This window comes from Buteo buteo, chromosome 2, assembly GCF_964188355.1.
Source record: "Buteo buteo chromosome 2, bButBut1.hap1.1, whole genome shotgun sequence".
NCBI lineage: Eukaryota > Metazoa > Chordata > Aves > Accipitriformes > Accipitridae > Buteo > Buteo buteo.
The window spans coordinates 11,411,541-11,426,348 of record NC_134172.1 but is presented as its reverse complement, the minus strand read 5'-3'; the positions used below and the strand labels follow the sequence as shown (position 1 = coordinate 11,426,348).

General features: G+C 37.2%; 1 protein-coding gene across 4 annotated transcripts in view; it reads left to right on the top strand.

The window, feature by feature from the left end:
* ESYT2 (extended synaptotagmin 2) overlaps window positions 1-10,989 on the top strand; it is an 89,770-nt gene extending 78,781 nt beyond the window's left edge. For all 4 annotated transcript variants that reach the window (XM_075045500.1, XM_075045492.1, XM_075045509.1 and 1 more), the window contains 6 exons: window positions 1,067-1,455; window positions 4,270-4,368; window positions 4,988-5,119; window positions 6,509-6,614; window positions 7,590-7,639; window positions 7,768-10,989. In XM_075045500.1, the coding sequence (XP_074901601.1) occupies window positions 1,067-1,455; window positions 4,270-4,368; window positions 4,988-5,119; window positions 6,509-6,614; window positions 7,590-7,639; window positions 7,768-7,813 (822 nt within the window). In that variant the 3' untranslated portion in view covers window positions 7,814-10,989. The remainder of the gene's footprint in view (window positions 1-1,066; window positions 1,456-4,269; window positions 4,369-4,987; window positions 5,120-6,508; window positions 6,615-7,589; window positions 7,640-7,767) is intronic.
* The last annotated feature ends 3,819 nt before the right edge of the window (window positions 10,990-14,808 follow it).

The window sequence follows — 14,808 nt, the reverse complement described above, 5'->3', positions numbered from 1 at the left end:
ACTCTAAAACTTTTCCCATTGTAGATATCTGAAAGCATATTTAAGACTTGTGAGTTCTGATCTTTTAGCTTTATGGAGAATATAGTACATTTCCTTGGGTGTCACAATGCCAAGTGTCCTTAGTTGTGGTAGTGCTATTAAGTACTATCACACAAAGATAACCTCTAATTGAAATACATTTGATTTCAAAACTAGAAAATTCTCTGAACAAAACGGTTCTCAGCTGCATTAATTAAGACTGAGGTTCCTCATGGGTTTAGGTTCAGAAATCATGTTTGGAATCTGAATTCCTTTAAGTCTTTTGTGACTCAGTAGGCTACAGATCAGTGAAATCATCTTTGTCTTACAGAAATGGAACTGAGGTCATGATGGTTTAAAAAGAATAAAGTTTATAGGGAAAGGAAGTACCTTCATAGTATTAGAAAAATTCAGACCAACTTTCAAGCACATTGGAGTTTTGAAGACAAAACTTGGATGCCTGAAAGTTGGTTTTGTCTTTTTCCCCAGCTAAATTATTTGGTTTAATAAGGTAGTACATCTCTTTGCAAACACTGTCAAACTGCTGTTAATTTCTGTTATTTGTTCTTTTCTAAAGCACTTTCTTGCTTACTTGTCATTATAAATGAAGGTAACCTATAACAGAGGAAGTAAGGACAATGAGTGAGAAGAACTTGTGATGTAGGATTAAATTTCAAAAGATTAGAAGAAAAAATTATAGAATACCTTTCCAGGTGGTTAGAGCTGCAAAGTAAATAGCACTTGCACCAGAAGTGTGTAGAGTATGAGAAGGGAATAATGAGGACAATAGTTCTAAATGAATGGAGAATTTAACATTGTTTTATAGTTACTGCAGTTGCCACAAAGAAGATGGAGCTCTGTTTTGCTGTGCAAAAGGTTTCCTATGGTAGAGTGAATAAGTATAAGTGTGAATATTTTTGGTCCTGCTTTCATGTCTGAACTTAACAACTTGTAACCAACCAGTACTCTTGTAGAAAAAAACCCCAATTGTTCCTGATTTTTTTATACTGGAAAATAGTAATACTATATGTATTTTTACTGTATCTAGGTCCTTTCTCTTGAAAAGCAAGCAAGATCTCCAGATCATCAACATTCAGCCCAAGTAAAAAGGCCATCTCTTTCCAAAGATGCAAGAAAATCATCTTTTAAGCCTCAGGTTCCTGTCTCACCACCACCTGATTCAAACAAACCTGTTCCAGCTTCCCCAGTGACTGATAGTGATAAAAAGACTGATACAGCTGAAAAAAGTCAGCCTTCTAATGCCAGCCCTCAGTGGCCAACAGATCTCAGCCGAAGTTCTTCCAGTCTTCATGCCTCTAACTTCTCTTACTCTCCCAGCCACCTCTCGGTCAAAGAACCCACTCCTAGCATAGCCTCAGACATATCTCTGCCTATTGCCACGCAGGAGCTACGGCAAAGACTGCGACAGCTTGAAAAGTATGGTGTTAATTACTTGTTTTTGGAATACATCTAAGTTGATTTATAGAAAATGTCGTCAGTGCAGCCAAAGAAACAGTGCTTAGATTGCATCTCAGTAATATTTTTTTCCTGTTGCAGTTTGAGTCTGGCACCTGAAAATCAGTCATTATGATTTTCTGCTTTCTCCTGGTACCTCAGTTAGACAGATTCTGCAATTAAAAGTTACCTTACCATTGCAATGATCTGCAAGATAAAGTCCACCTTGTTCTCATAGCTACACTGTGTAGTGCTAAAAAGAGTGGGATGGCAATAGGGAAGGATACTTTTTGATACAACATTAATCACTTTCATGGCAATAGTTGCCTGTTCCACCACTGAATCCTATTAGCATTAATATTAAGCTAATTAAGTGGAATATAGTTGGTCTTTTTAAATTACTCAGAGGGATAGTTGACTAGAAAGAATGTTAAATGAATAGTCAGTTACTATTCAATTAATGAGGATTGCTGCAGCCATGCTTTCTTAAATTCTCTAATATTTTTTTTACTTGCCTCAACGGGCAGCTATACTTACCAGTAAAGATAGCTGAGCAGCCATTGTGCTCTGAATAGGAGAATGGAGACCATTAATTCCCTATTCATGTAGCTTCTCTGTGAATCTACGTAGAAAGATTCATCTTTTTCTCTATCAGAGTTCATAGGATCAATAAAGTAATATAGGTTGGAAGGAACCTCTGGATATCAGTCAGCCCTCTGCTCAAAGCACATCCCACTTCAAGTTAGATCAAGTTTCTTTGGCCTTGTCCAAACAGGTTTTGAATGTCCCCAAGGATGGAGATTCTTTAAACTTTCTCAGCAACTCTGGTGCTTAACCACTCCACTGTGAAAACGTTTTTTTCCGTACTTCCAATTGGAATTTACCTTGCTGCAACTTGACTGAAGCCTCTTGTTTCTTTTACTGTGCACAGCCACGAGGAGTCTGACTCAGTCTTCTCTATAATGTCTGTTTTAAGTAGTAAAAGACTGCAATTGAATCCAATCTTGGCTGTCTCTTCAATTTGTACAAACTCATGTCCTTCACCATCTGCTTATGTGCTCTAGTCCCCCATTTATCTTTATGGTCCTTTGCTGTCTTGTCTTCAGTTTGTCAGTCTCTCTTCTGGCCCCAAACTGGGTTAGACTTTGTTAATTATGATAAATGTTGAAATACTACTTCTTATTTAATACACAAATTTCATATTTCCTTATTTGATGATAGTGGTAAAGCTAAGCAGGTCCTTTATTGCATGCCCCATGTTTTTAGGTGCTCTGATGTTTTATTAATTTTATTTTACTAAGAAAATTCTGAACCAAAATGCTTCATTCTAGTTTTTAAAGTGAATGAGTTGTGAATTTTAATGGAGCAATCACTTTGTAGTAGCTATTCACAAAAGAGGTATGCTTCTCCCTTGAAGTTAAGATATCCTTCAGGTGGTTGAGAAATGCCAAGCACGCCATATACTGTCCTGTGTGAAATGGAAAATACAGTCAGTTCACAGAAACTAAAACAAGTATTTCATAGAGATGAGGGAACTTTGCGAATGTTTGCCAGTCTTTAAAACAGAAATTCTTAAACATGGTTGTTGTGGTTTAACCCCAGCCAGCAACTAAGTACCACGCAGCGGCTCACTCACTTCCTGCCCCCCCGCAGTGGGATGGGGGAGAAAATCGGGGAAAAAACCTAAAACTCATGGGTTGAGATAACAACGATTTAATAGAATACAAACACTACTGAAGATAGTGATAACACTAATAAAATTACAACAGTAATAATAAAAGGATTGGAATGTACAAATGATGCACAGTGCAATTGCTCACCACCTGCCAATCGATAGATGCCCAGTTAGTCCCAGAGCGGCGATCCCCCCGCCCCCACTCCCCCCAGTTTATATACTAGATGTGATGTCACATGTTATAGAATAACCCTTTGGCCAGTTTGGTTCAGCTGCCCTGGCTGTGTCCCCTCCTAACTTCTTGTGCCCCTCCAGCCTTCTTGCTGGCTGGGCATCAGAAGCTGAAAAATCCTTGACTTAAGACTAAACATTACTTAGCAACAACTGAAAACATCAGTGTTATCAACATTCTTCCCATACCTAGCTCAAAAACATAGCAGTGTATCAGCTACTAGGAAGACAATTAACTCTATCCTAGCTGAAACCAGGACAGTGGTGGTTGCTTTTTATGTAAGCATGACCTGTATTTATAAGTGTAAATTAATTCTAAACTTTTTTTCAGTGTGGCATGAGCTACAGAAAAGTGAAATGGCTGTGTTTATACTGTGATTTGAGCTTTTAAGAGAATAAGTGGTTTTAAGTATCACTATTTTAATCCCAAGAATATATTTCTACATTAGAGAATTTAGAAAAGAATGAGCTGGTATTCTAATTTGTTCCTGGCCGTAGGTTAGAGTGGCCTATCACTGAGGTTTTCATTGCAGTTGCACCATTATTCTTTCCAATTTCCTAGATACTGCTTTAATGTTTATTTTAGGGTAAGCAAGTTCTTTACTGATAATGGTTTTCAAAGTACTGAAGAGCAGCTGACCTCTAAAGTGACAAGAATATTTAGCTTATTTTGGACAGTAGAGCTGTTGGACAAGGAACTGAAGTACAAGAAACTGATGGAAGACATGCTCACATGCTAACGTGTGGTCTGTTCTTTCACATTGGTCTAGTGAAAAGTTAAATGCATAATACATGATTTCTGAGAAAACTGCTCAGCATGTATTTCAGTTAGGTCTTACTTTAAATATGCATTTTAAAAACTAAGCATAATGTTCTACTTTTTCCTGCAGTGGAACGACTCTGGGGCAGTCTCCATTAGGACAGATTCAGCTAACAATTCGTCATAGTTCACAAAGAAACAAACTGATTGTGGTAGTGCATTCCTGCAGGTGAGCATAAAATACCAAATTTCATTTCTGTGCGTATTTCTTTGTAAACTTTGTCATATCTTGACTTATCCTCTTAAATTCGTTGTCTGGATGATCTTTTTTATTTTTAAAATAACATACCGATTGTAATTATGTGTAAATACAAAAACATACAGAGTTATACTCAGAATCAGTAAAAACTTTGTTGAAGATTTTCCTGTGATTTTGTATTTGTCTCTTGTGCCTCTGTCAGATTTTAAATGAAAATGGCACGTAGATTTTTGTCAGCTGTGTCTGAAAGCTATCTCTGAGAGACTGAATTTTTCATGGAGTGACAAAACCGCATGACTGTTGGAAGCCATATCTAAACTTTGAATTGGAATTTAAGAAATACTGTATTCCCACCTCTGCTGTCTGCTCACCATTTATCTGATCTTGTACAAGTCACTGCTTGGCATTTTTGTTAGTTTTCTTCTCCACTGCTGTTATTGATGTGCTGTATCCTGTGCCTCATACTTTGTGCAGGATATCCCACAACTGATTCATGTACTAAATTAAGTGATAGCGGTGTAGACACTTATATTCAGCAATGTCTGATTTATTTTCTAAGTTTTTTTCCTTGTTTTTTCACTGGTCACAGGAATCTAATAGCGTTTTCAGAAGAAGGATCCGATCCATATGTGCGAATGTATTTATTGCCTGACAAGAGACGATCAGGAAGAAGAAAAACACATGTATCAAAGAAGACATTAAACCCAGTGTTTGATCAAATGTATGTTCTACACTATGTGTAGTGGTTTTATATCATGTAATTACAAAGCTGTCAAATCAAGGTTTCTCAGCTTACCTGAATGGATGAGCCACTGAGGCTCCTAGTTGTCACCACCAGACTTGATCATACCTTTCTCTTCTGCTATAATAGCTCTTTGCATCTTTCTATTCCCTGTTATCTCTATAGCCCTTCTTACTCTGGTATCAGCCACTTTTCTGCCTTCTCCTGTGTCAGTTACATCCCCTTTGTGCTGGTAGCTAAGAAGCAGCGTGCAGTCTTCTGGCAGGGTTCAGAACACGAGTGCCTTTTAGCTGGCCAATGCTGTTGGTATATCTTTTTGCCAGGAAGCATGCTGACTCTGACTGGCCGATTGCCTGGCTGACTGATGCTGCCTCTGTGTGGGACTGGCCAGCCAGTGTCTACGTGTGATCAAATTGTTCAGTCAGTCAACTTGGTGGCACTTCTCAGCAGCCAGGGAGCCAGGAAATTTCCTTGTAGGTTATATCCTGGCCCATAGGTTGGAAGTGTGCAAGCTTGTGCAATGTTATATGGTACCAAAACGCTTATCTTTGCACTCAGCTTTTTGATGGTAGTTTCCCTCACACGTGTACTCCTTACTCCCCCACCCATCACTTTTCAATAAAGACAACCTTTCTCTACAGACTGAAAGTTAATTTGGGGAAAACAACGCTTCATTCTGTCCAAGGGAAATCTGTAAATCATTAGTTAGAGGCCCTGGTACGTTTCCCTGGTCATGCAGCTCTCTCCTGTTTATTCCAGATAATAGATTAGTTTTACTGTGCCTTTCCAAGTAAAATGTATTGCAAAGCAACAAAGCTGTTTAAGAACTGTAGTGACAAATAGATGTAGATTGTGGTACAAACTTGCCCTCACCTTTTGTAAGTTTCAGATCTAGCAAACAAAATGTGTTCTTCCTTAAAAGTTGGTAGGTTTCCTTGGTGTGCCAGGAAAGAAAAGGAGCTCTGATTATCAAGGATGGAGGATCAGTAAGACTGACCAGTCTTTCCCTTTGGGGAATAGTGACACTGGGCTGTCAGTACAGTATGATTCCTCATTCTCTTCTCTGGAGAGTCATTGGTTGACCTTTTCCTTCTTTGGTTTGGTTTTGGTTTTTGTTTTGTTTTGTTTTACCAATGGCTTTTAGAGACCAAAGGTAACAGAAGTCTCAAACATTTGATGTTGATATTGATCATAGTATTGAAGAAGAATTTTAGGGAAAACATTAGGAATTTTTTCTTTGTTTATCTCAGACCTTATTTTTTGTTTGGGGAGGCGGATGGTTTGGTTATGACTTGAATTGTTTAGCTGTAGGAAATCAACTTGCACTTCAGGTACAAAATTCTCACTAAGCATCACTTTGCCCGTCAGATTTGATTTCAGTGTTTCCCTGCCGGAAGTACAGAGAAGAACACTAGACGTGGCAGTGAAGAACAGCGGTGGTTTCTTGTCCAAAGATAAAGGGCTGCTTGGCAAAGTAAGTTGATGAGAAGCAAATTCTGTTAATACAGCATGTTGTTATACAAGACTAAAGTCTTCTTGTGATATGAGCTTGTTAGTGTTGATTGAAGCACCTGATTGAGGTACAAAGCTTTTAAAAATTATAGATGGCTTAGATGTCAAGCTTCAGTAAGGGGTGGAACAAACTGCAGAACAGACATCAAATGATGTGTCAGTAATCTCTTCTAGAGAATGGTAAGTTCTGAGGCTCACAGTAACAAAAGAAACCTGCATGTCAGACTTATTAATCATAGAGTCAGAGAAAGAAAACAACCAGTAGAAAACAGATGATATCTCAGAAAATGTTCAGACAAAACTGGAAAGACAAGCAAGAGTACTTCGAGAAACACACAGAACAAATGTATGTTTAGTAATTAAAATTCCAGATTGTAAATTCTGTGAGAAAGAACTGCTACTGGAGACGTTCCCAATGCCAAAACCAGCTATTGTGTTTACAACTTCACTGTTCTATAGGCACTCATTAAATCACACTATTTCTTACATATGTGATTTGGAGCACGCAAAAAGGAATAGTAAATTACTACACCCTTGCAAATTGCCATATTTGAGCTCTGTAAAGAGGATGAGAGATACCAGAATCGTGGTCAGTTCATGGTGAATGGTGTTCTTAATTTTCCTGTTTACCAGGAGGGGTGTTAGTGTAAACACATCGGCTGATTGCCATTGCCAAGATATGCCATATTCAGAATTCAAGCCTGTGAGGTGCTCTGGGACCATATCACTAAATGGTATAGATTTTTTAGGTCAAAACCAGCAACTTGAAACTTTACTACAAGTTGAGCAGATAGCTATGATGACAAGGATGTAAGATATATTGTTTATTAATGGCATTACTTATACTGTAGTTTACGGGATTGTCAGATTTGATCTTTAAAAGACATAGAATGAAAGGCACACATAATGCATTGATTGCTAATTTAACTTTCCACAGTTATTAATACCTCTGGCGTCGGAAGAACTTGCTAAAGGCTGGACCCAGTGGTAAGCATAATATTTCCTTTATTAATAATAATACTGCATACTAATAACTAGTGTGTTAATAATAGTTTTAATAATGCATGCTAAATGTAAAAAAAAAAAACCAAAACCTTTGTTTTTTTCATCTTCAGGTATGATTTAACAGAAGATGGTACAAGGCCGCATGGTGCAAGTTAGGCCCATGGATACTGGGAATTCTCCACGCATAATTTTGCCAACCTTTATATATTTTTAAAGCGTTGTTCTCACAGATGTACCAATATTATTTTTATAGCTTTACTGATTTAGTTCTTAGACACATACCCAATAATTTTATAACACTTGGTCATTTTATGTAGACATAGCCTTTCTCATTGTTAAACTTTGTATTTTAATTTGCTAAACAATTTTAAGTGTTACTGTAATGTGCAATAGTACAGTAAGGTAACCTTTTGTGTTTAAATTGATCTTTATGATGGCTGTACCTATTAGAAAGTGAAAAGATTATGTTCTGCTGTTTTCCTGCCTTGTTTTATATCTCACGAAGGTATACTGTACCATGTAAATATATACTATTTTTTTATAATTCTTTCATGCTGGTTTGAATTCAGAAGAAAATTAGATAAAGGTTATAGATATTTTCCTCTAAATGCATGTTAATTTCTTCAGATGAATCTCTCTTGTCTTTGCAGCACAATGGTCTTACTCATTTTGTGATATTCTTCAAAAACAAACTGTAGAAAAACATTTTTACTTTGTTGTTTCTGGCCCAGTGTGGCTAGCTTAAAATGTACAAAACATTAACATTTTAATATTTATATAAAAATGTATTATTGGAAAATCAGCTATAGAATATTATAAATAAAAATGAGAGTTCTATAAATACTGTATAAATAGAGGATGAGGTCCATGAATCACAGTTTCTAAATCTGAGTTTTCATTTAATGGAGTAAACATAACAAACAGTACAGTTTTATTATACAGGTTCACTTGGATTTTGTTATTTATTCCTGTAATCTATAGTACTAGACATGTGACCTTTCGAAGGTATGAGGACATGGATTTTTCTGTATTATAAACAAAATCTCTAACCACTTAGAACTGTCCTTACTGCCATGTTCCACTGATTTATAAGGTATACAAATCAGCTTGCAATGTAAGTTCATATAGTAGGCATACGTACAAGACATATGTTATTTTTATTATACAATACTGTGCTAAATAGTATATTGTGCTATACCTTCTGTAATACTCAAATGGAACACCAATAGGTAAGAAAGTGTGAAATTGAGTTGAAACTGACTTGTCTTTACAGTTTCTTCATTGCTACTTAGTGTCTTTGGTGCATGAAAAAAATGCACTTCAGTGGTCCACACAGGTTTCTTGAGAAATAATGGCATTCTACTGAAGCATTACCATAGTCTGCTGCAAGACTACAGCAGTGATACAATTAGCACAAACTGATAAAAGTAGACAGTTGAGAGTTGAAGGGAGAGTGTCAGCCTGAATAGCTGAGCTCATAACTCTGATTTTATGAATTATGAGGAAATTTTTTTGTATTCAGAACTGAATTTTCTTTTTCTGGTAAGTTTTCTCAGACTGTTATAAAAATGTGCATTAAGAATCCAAGAGAACAGTTCAGCTCTTTCAGAGCCAATGCCCTCATTCTTGGATAAGTATGCAATTAGACAGACAAAGTATATTACTTAGCTAAGATTCTAGAATGATCTCTCAGACAAGAAAGAATTTTAAAGCAGAATATAAACTCCTGAAATTAGCTTTATTGTAAGATTACTGACAGAACCTTAATTCTGGATGTAGAATATGCCTACACTACTAGATGTACCAAAGTGCCTACCATAGATGTAGCTTTTTGTCTTTTTCAAGTTTAAGAATTGACTCATTTCAGTTTGTCTAAATTCAGTTTAACATGAACTTATGTCACGGATGTGTGTGACACACATGCATACACCTCTATACAGTGATGGCCTTCTTATTGCCGCATTTTATACAAGACAATTTTAGCAAACAAGCTTACACTGTAAATATTGCTGCTCTTACTTTCTGATGGACTGGGCAATAGAGAGAGGTTCTTTGTAAGAAAACATTTCCATTTGAAGGCTTCACTCTATATTGGAATGTATGAGTATCTCTCTATATATACACTCATATATTCATATAAAATGTAATATATTATGAAGTACATATTTTCTTTGCTAGGTCTCCATTAAAATGTTAAGAATGGAAAGACAGAGAATTATTGTTAATGCAATGAAAATGCAGAAAGTGAAATCTGATCTAAATGAAGGAGGTCTAAGAGCAGTAGTTCAGCATGATTGTCTTTTGACTTGGTTCAGCCTGAGGTGGAAAGACTTTAGCTGTACATCTTGGCCAGTGACTCCCCAGAGTTTGATCCATAGCCAACAAATGGGCTGTTAAACTGATTTGGTGCTTCAGGTCTTAAGTGAAGTCTGGGGACAGATGTTAGAAGACTCTGCACTTAAACAAAAAAAAGTGCACGTTCTGTCTTCCAAAGTCGCAAGGGGGAAAATAATGCTGTGTTTGGGTAAATGTGAGATGATAGCACAAAGTGAGTAACTGAATGAAGCGTATAGGACAGCTTTCCAAAATGGCTCACAACCTAAAATTAGGGATAGGTTCTTAAAAGAGCCCAGTTCCCATTTAGGAATCTAAAATGAAGAGATTGAATTGTCATTGTAATTCAGCAGCAGTAATTCCCACTGACTGTAATCAGTCCTGGATGTCAACATTTAGAAATGTTCTCCTGAGTGAATTTGGATCAGAATATGACTGCCTAGATGAGATTGATTCTTTTGATAGTGGAAACAAACCTCTGTATCATAGTTACCAAATTCTGATTGTTCCGTTTATATGGAAGGAGGAAGGACAAACATTATTTTTCCTCTGGGCAAAAATTGCACCTCATTATCAAGTCAATGTATTCAGTATCAACTGATAGCTTTTCATGTAGTTCTTGTTTATCCTGTGCCTTAAAATATGAACATATGAAGATGTTTAAGAAATGGCTAAAAATAAGCTTTGTTACCTGTATGTACCAACACATGTTCTCTACTATTGAAACTGTTTTTAGAATTATTCTGCTTCACTGACAAGAAAACCAGCTTTCTTAATTATAGCAGTGGTATAACCCGAACTCAAATCAGCATGCATATCGCTTGGATTTGGATTAAAAGAGTTCTAATTTTCTGTCTTGAATCCTTTATCAGAGCTGCAGCAAATGATGAGAGTTGAAATGAGAACAAAGGGTAATCAATTTGTACAGATTGCCTTTTTTGCTCATGTAATTCTACATTATGATGCATGTATTTATTCAATAAATGGTTCGTACGGAAGTCAGCGTGTTGCTTCCCTCTACACACACACACTCCCTTTTCCTCCCTTTTGCATATCCCTGTCCTAATTGGTAATATGATGAGGTGAATTTTTAAAATAGTCATGTATGCTGACTACTCTAACCTAGGTAGCTGTGCTGTAAGATGTGTAGGTAGATTCTTGGGTTTCACATGAGAGAAAGTGGAGCGAGAAGTACGGGATACTGAGCTGGGGAATTCCATGCTTGTTAGTCTGCAACAGATTCACATGTAAGAATTAGTAGGTCCTTTGTTCAAATTAAGTGTCTAAAAATTTTTCTCTTAAAATGATCAGTTGAACAAATTGTCACGATTCTAGTACTTAGTAATCAATTGTTATTACTTATGTTTTCAAAAGGACCTAGAACTGTGTATAATTGCCTTAGATTTAGAAACAGCAGATTTGTACATGTGGCATTCTTTCCTGTCCTTCCACCTGCTTGGTAAGGTAGATATTGATACAGAATGCAGCTACATACTGCATAAATAAGAAGAGAGGCATTGGATCCTCTATCTATTACAGAAAAACAGCCATAGAAATGATCCTATTTGCATTAAACATTAGCTTATAATTAATTATAATACCATAATTAATTATGATACCTCTTCCCTTAAACAACTACAACTTGTCTGAATTCCTAGTAGTCAGTTTTCATCAGCCATAAATAAAAGCTGCAGAAGTTCATCACCCAGTCACTACTGCATTTAGAAGGGACCCCACGGGATAATCTTTATCAATACTAACTACAAAATTATGTTAAGTTTTGGGTTTCTTTTTCCTAGGGGAGATATCTTCCTTTTTTAGCAGAATAAAGGGCTTCTGCTAATGAATGGGAAGGCAGCTAAAGCCAAGTAAAAGCATGCCCATCTTCCTAGCTCCCTCATGGCAAGGTGTTTCTGGACGGCATGCTTCCTGGCAGTGCCAGTACTGATCAGGTGTCTGCATTTTCCAGACTTGGATCAAAATCAAACCGTCCGTTCAGTCCCGCAGGACGGGCAGTAACTGGATCAGTGCCTGCAAAAGAATGCTGCCTATGTATCCACAAGACCTTGTTAAGAGAGCAGAAATAATTGTGCAAGGCACTCTTGCAGATGGATTTGTTATTACTTGGATGGGCTCAGCCAAGCCTAGATTTTTTTCTTCACGTTTGCCGTGCTGTTTAAACTGTTTTGGACCATCAGTTCAGTTCCTCGTCTCCATCTAAAAGCAGTGTTTGCCAATACAGTTACCAATGTGGTTATTTTAGGTATTTTCTCAGCTAAGAGCTGAATACAAAATTGGTTTCCTATGAGTCTTCTGTTTTAATCAGTTTAATTATTTATATTCTCCCCCAAAAACCTCTGAATGTTGGATGGTACCTTTGATATTTGGTAGAAAGAACCAAAACTTCAGACAGTCCCAGACCTATCTGTGGCTGTAGCTGGTTGCTGAAGGAGTCAGGCTGTTTAATCACAAATGGTGTTTTTATACATTTTAACAAAGTGTCTAACTTTATTATTGTATGTTCTCCTACTGATTTGTAAGGCTGTCAGGCTCTGAGCAATATTCTCAGCCACCTTCTGAAATACATTATTTGAAAAATGCAAAGCAGCTAAAGTAAAAAAATCCACTTGTGTTCCTTTCAGAGTTATGAAGTGAATGTATCTGCCGGATTAGATGGCAGCTCAGGGAGGAAAGTTCTCTAATCTGTATTCATGTGATAGAGGTGATGCAGGGAATATTGCTGGCCAGTCACCTCCAGTGGAATCCAGTTTGAGCAGACTACCGCCTGTCTGTTTCTTCAGGTGCTACCAAAGTGATGCCAACCTGTCTTCCCCTTTCTTTGTGTCCTCAGTAGCTGTGAACTTTATTGCAAAGGAATTAGGGGCTAATAGTGATCATTCTTCCCTTTAAGATCCGTATAGAAACAGGTTCAGGGATAGACCAAGCTAGGCAAGATTCCAACCTTTCACATCCAGGCCGTGGTAGGGATGGTTCTTGGCTTGGGGACAGCGGGGTCCATTCCTGCCAGGAAGTGCACCTCAGCCTCAGTGCAAGAATATGACGTACAGAAGAAAGCTGTGACATCCCAGCACCCCGGCTGTCCTCTGATTTCATTCATCAGGTGCGTGGTAAGAATCTGTTGTGTAACTGATGATCAATTTTATTTATTTATTAGCTAAGCAAAGTAGTTCCTTTCAGCAGAAGGTTGAACTGGCTGACCTGCTGAAGTCCTTTACAACCTGAATTATGACTCTCAAGTATATTTTTTTAAATGTTAAAGATCAGTAAATGTACTGGAACTCCTGAGCACTCTTGGGTCTGTGCAGTAGGTCTTCCTGGGCATTTTGCTGTCTGACCCCAAGCTCTCCAAGATGGGCAGGCAGCAAGTCCAGCTGGGCAAAAAAAGGAGGCATGTAGCAGGAAATTGAGCTTTAAGTCAGGATGCAAAAATTGTGTAGTAATTAAAAATACATTAATCTATGCATAGAACTTGAGTTGCAATGTAGATAATGCTAGCAAAGTGATAACTGCCTGTAGGTACTGAGTGAAGGTCGTTACTTGTACTGGATAACTGGGATAAGATTCCCAAGACAAAAAATGGTGCACACATTTAATGGTGGTTGTTTCCAGCGTGGAATTTCAAATAAGGTTTTTTATTCCAGTTGGATTAGCAAGCTAATGTGTTATTCTACAAACTCTCAGAGACTCTCAAATGGAGCTTACCAAGCATTTCACAAAGATTAATAATTTAATAAAGAATATCCTGCAAGACAGTTCTATGCAGACTTCAACATGGGAGAAATATTTCAACTGATAGGCTGAAATCCCTAATATTTTGCATGTTTTTTCGGTGCTTTCTGGAAGTTTAGTTGAAGTTACTGTGTTGCAATATTTTCAACCTAGAATTTATAGGAACCTTTACCTGTTTTTTCATGAATCGTGAAATGTTCTCTGAGCTAAAGTGAACATACATGATAACCACTGAAAGGGTGCTCTGTTGTAACTTTCAGCTCGAAGCCCAGCTGGATAAATTGGGCGAACTGTGACAACAGCATCCAAACGAAGAATTTGGATTGTCTCTAGGCTTGTCATTCATACAAGTGATGGAAATGGAATGAAAGGTAATGAAAATGGAAAGTTAATGGAAATGGCCATTTGTGACTTGTAGAATGGTATTTGTAGTAATGCTGGTTCTTTGTGGTTTATTTGGTAAATCATTAATCTGCATGTAAAATAAGTTGGAACTGAAGGTTTAAAATACTAAGATGAGCTTTCTGAAAAGAGCTGTAAAAGAGTTTTAGGCAACTTTTTCTAGGTCATTTTTTTATATGCTTTTTCAAGTTCAGATTATTGGAAATGCAAAAAATACTTAATTTAAAAAAATTTTATAAAGCATTTTAGTTTTGCCTATCTTTTCTTTCACAATGAGACTTCAAAGTTTTTGGATTTATACTCATTATTGCACAATTTTTGTTTTCTGAAGGCACCATTATGTTCCACTAGATGGTAGTGCAGACTCTATTCTGAAAAGCTTTTTTTGCTGCCTGTGCACTTTGGTTCTTGTACAATAACGAAGTGGTCTGGATTCTAGGCATCTTTGGGGATGGAGCCTGAAGTCATCCTAGCTTAAAAGCAGTGAAAACAGGCATGGTCACCACTGCACTCTGCTCTCCCCCTTTGCTCTGAGACACAGGTGATACTAAAAGAATTAAGTTGCATAAGGGGGGTTGTTAATATCTGGATTCAATCTGCCAAAATGTTTTTGTAAAAGCATTTAGTCGTGAGGCACTGGGAAATAAAACAACTGGTCCATGATT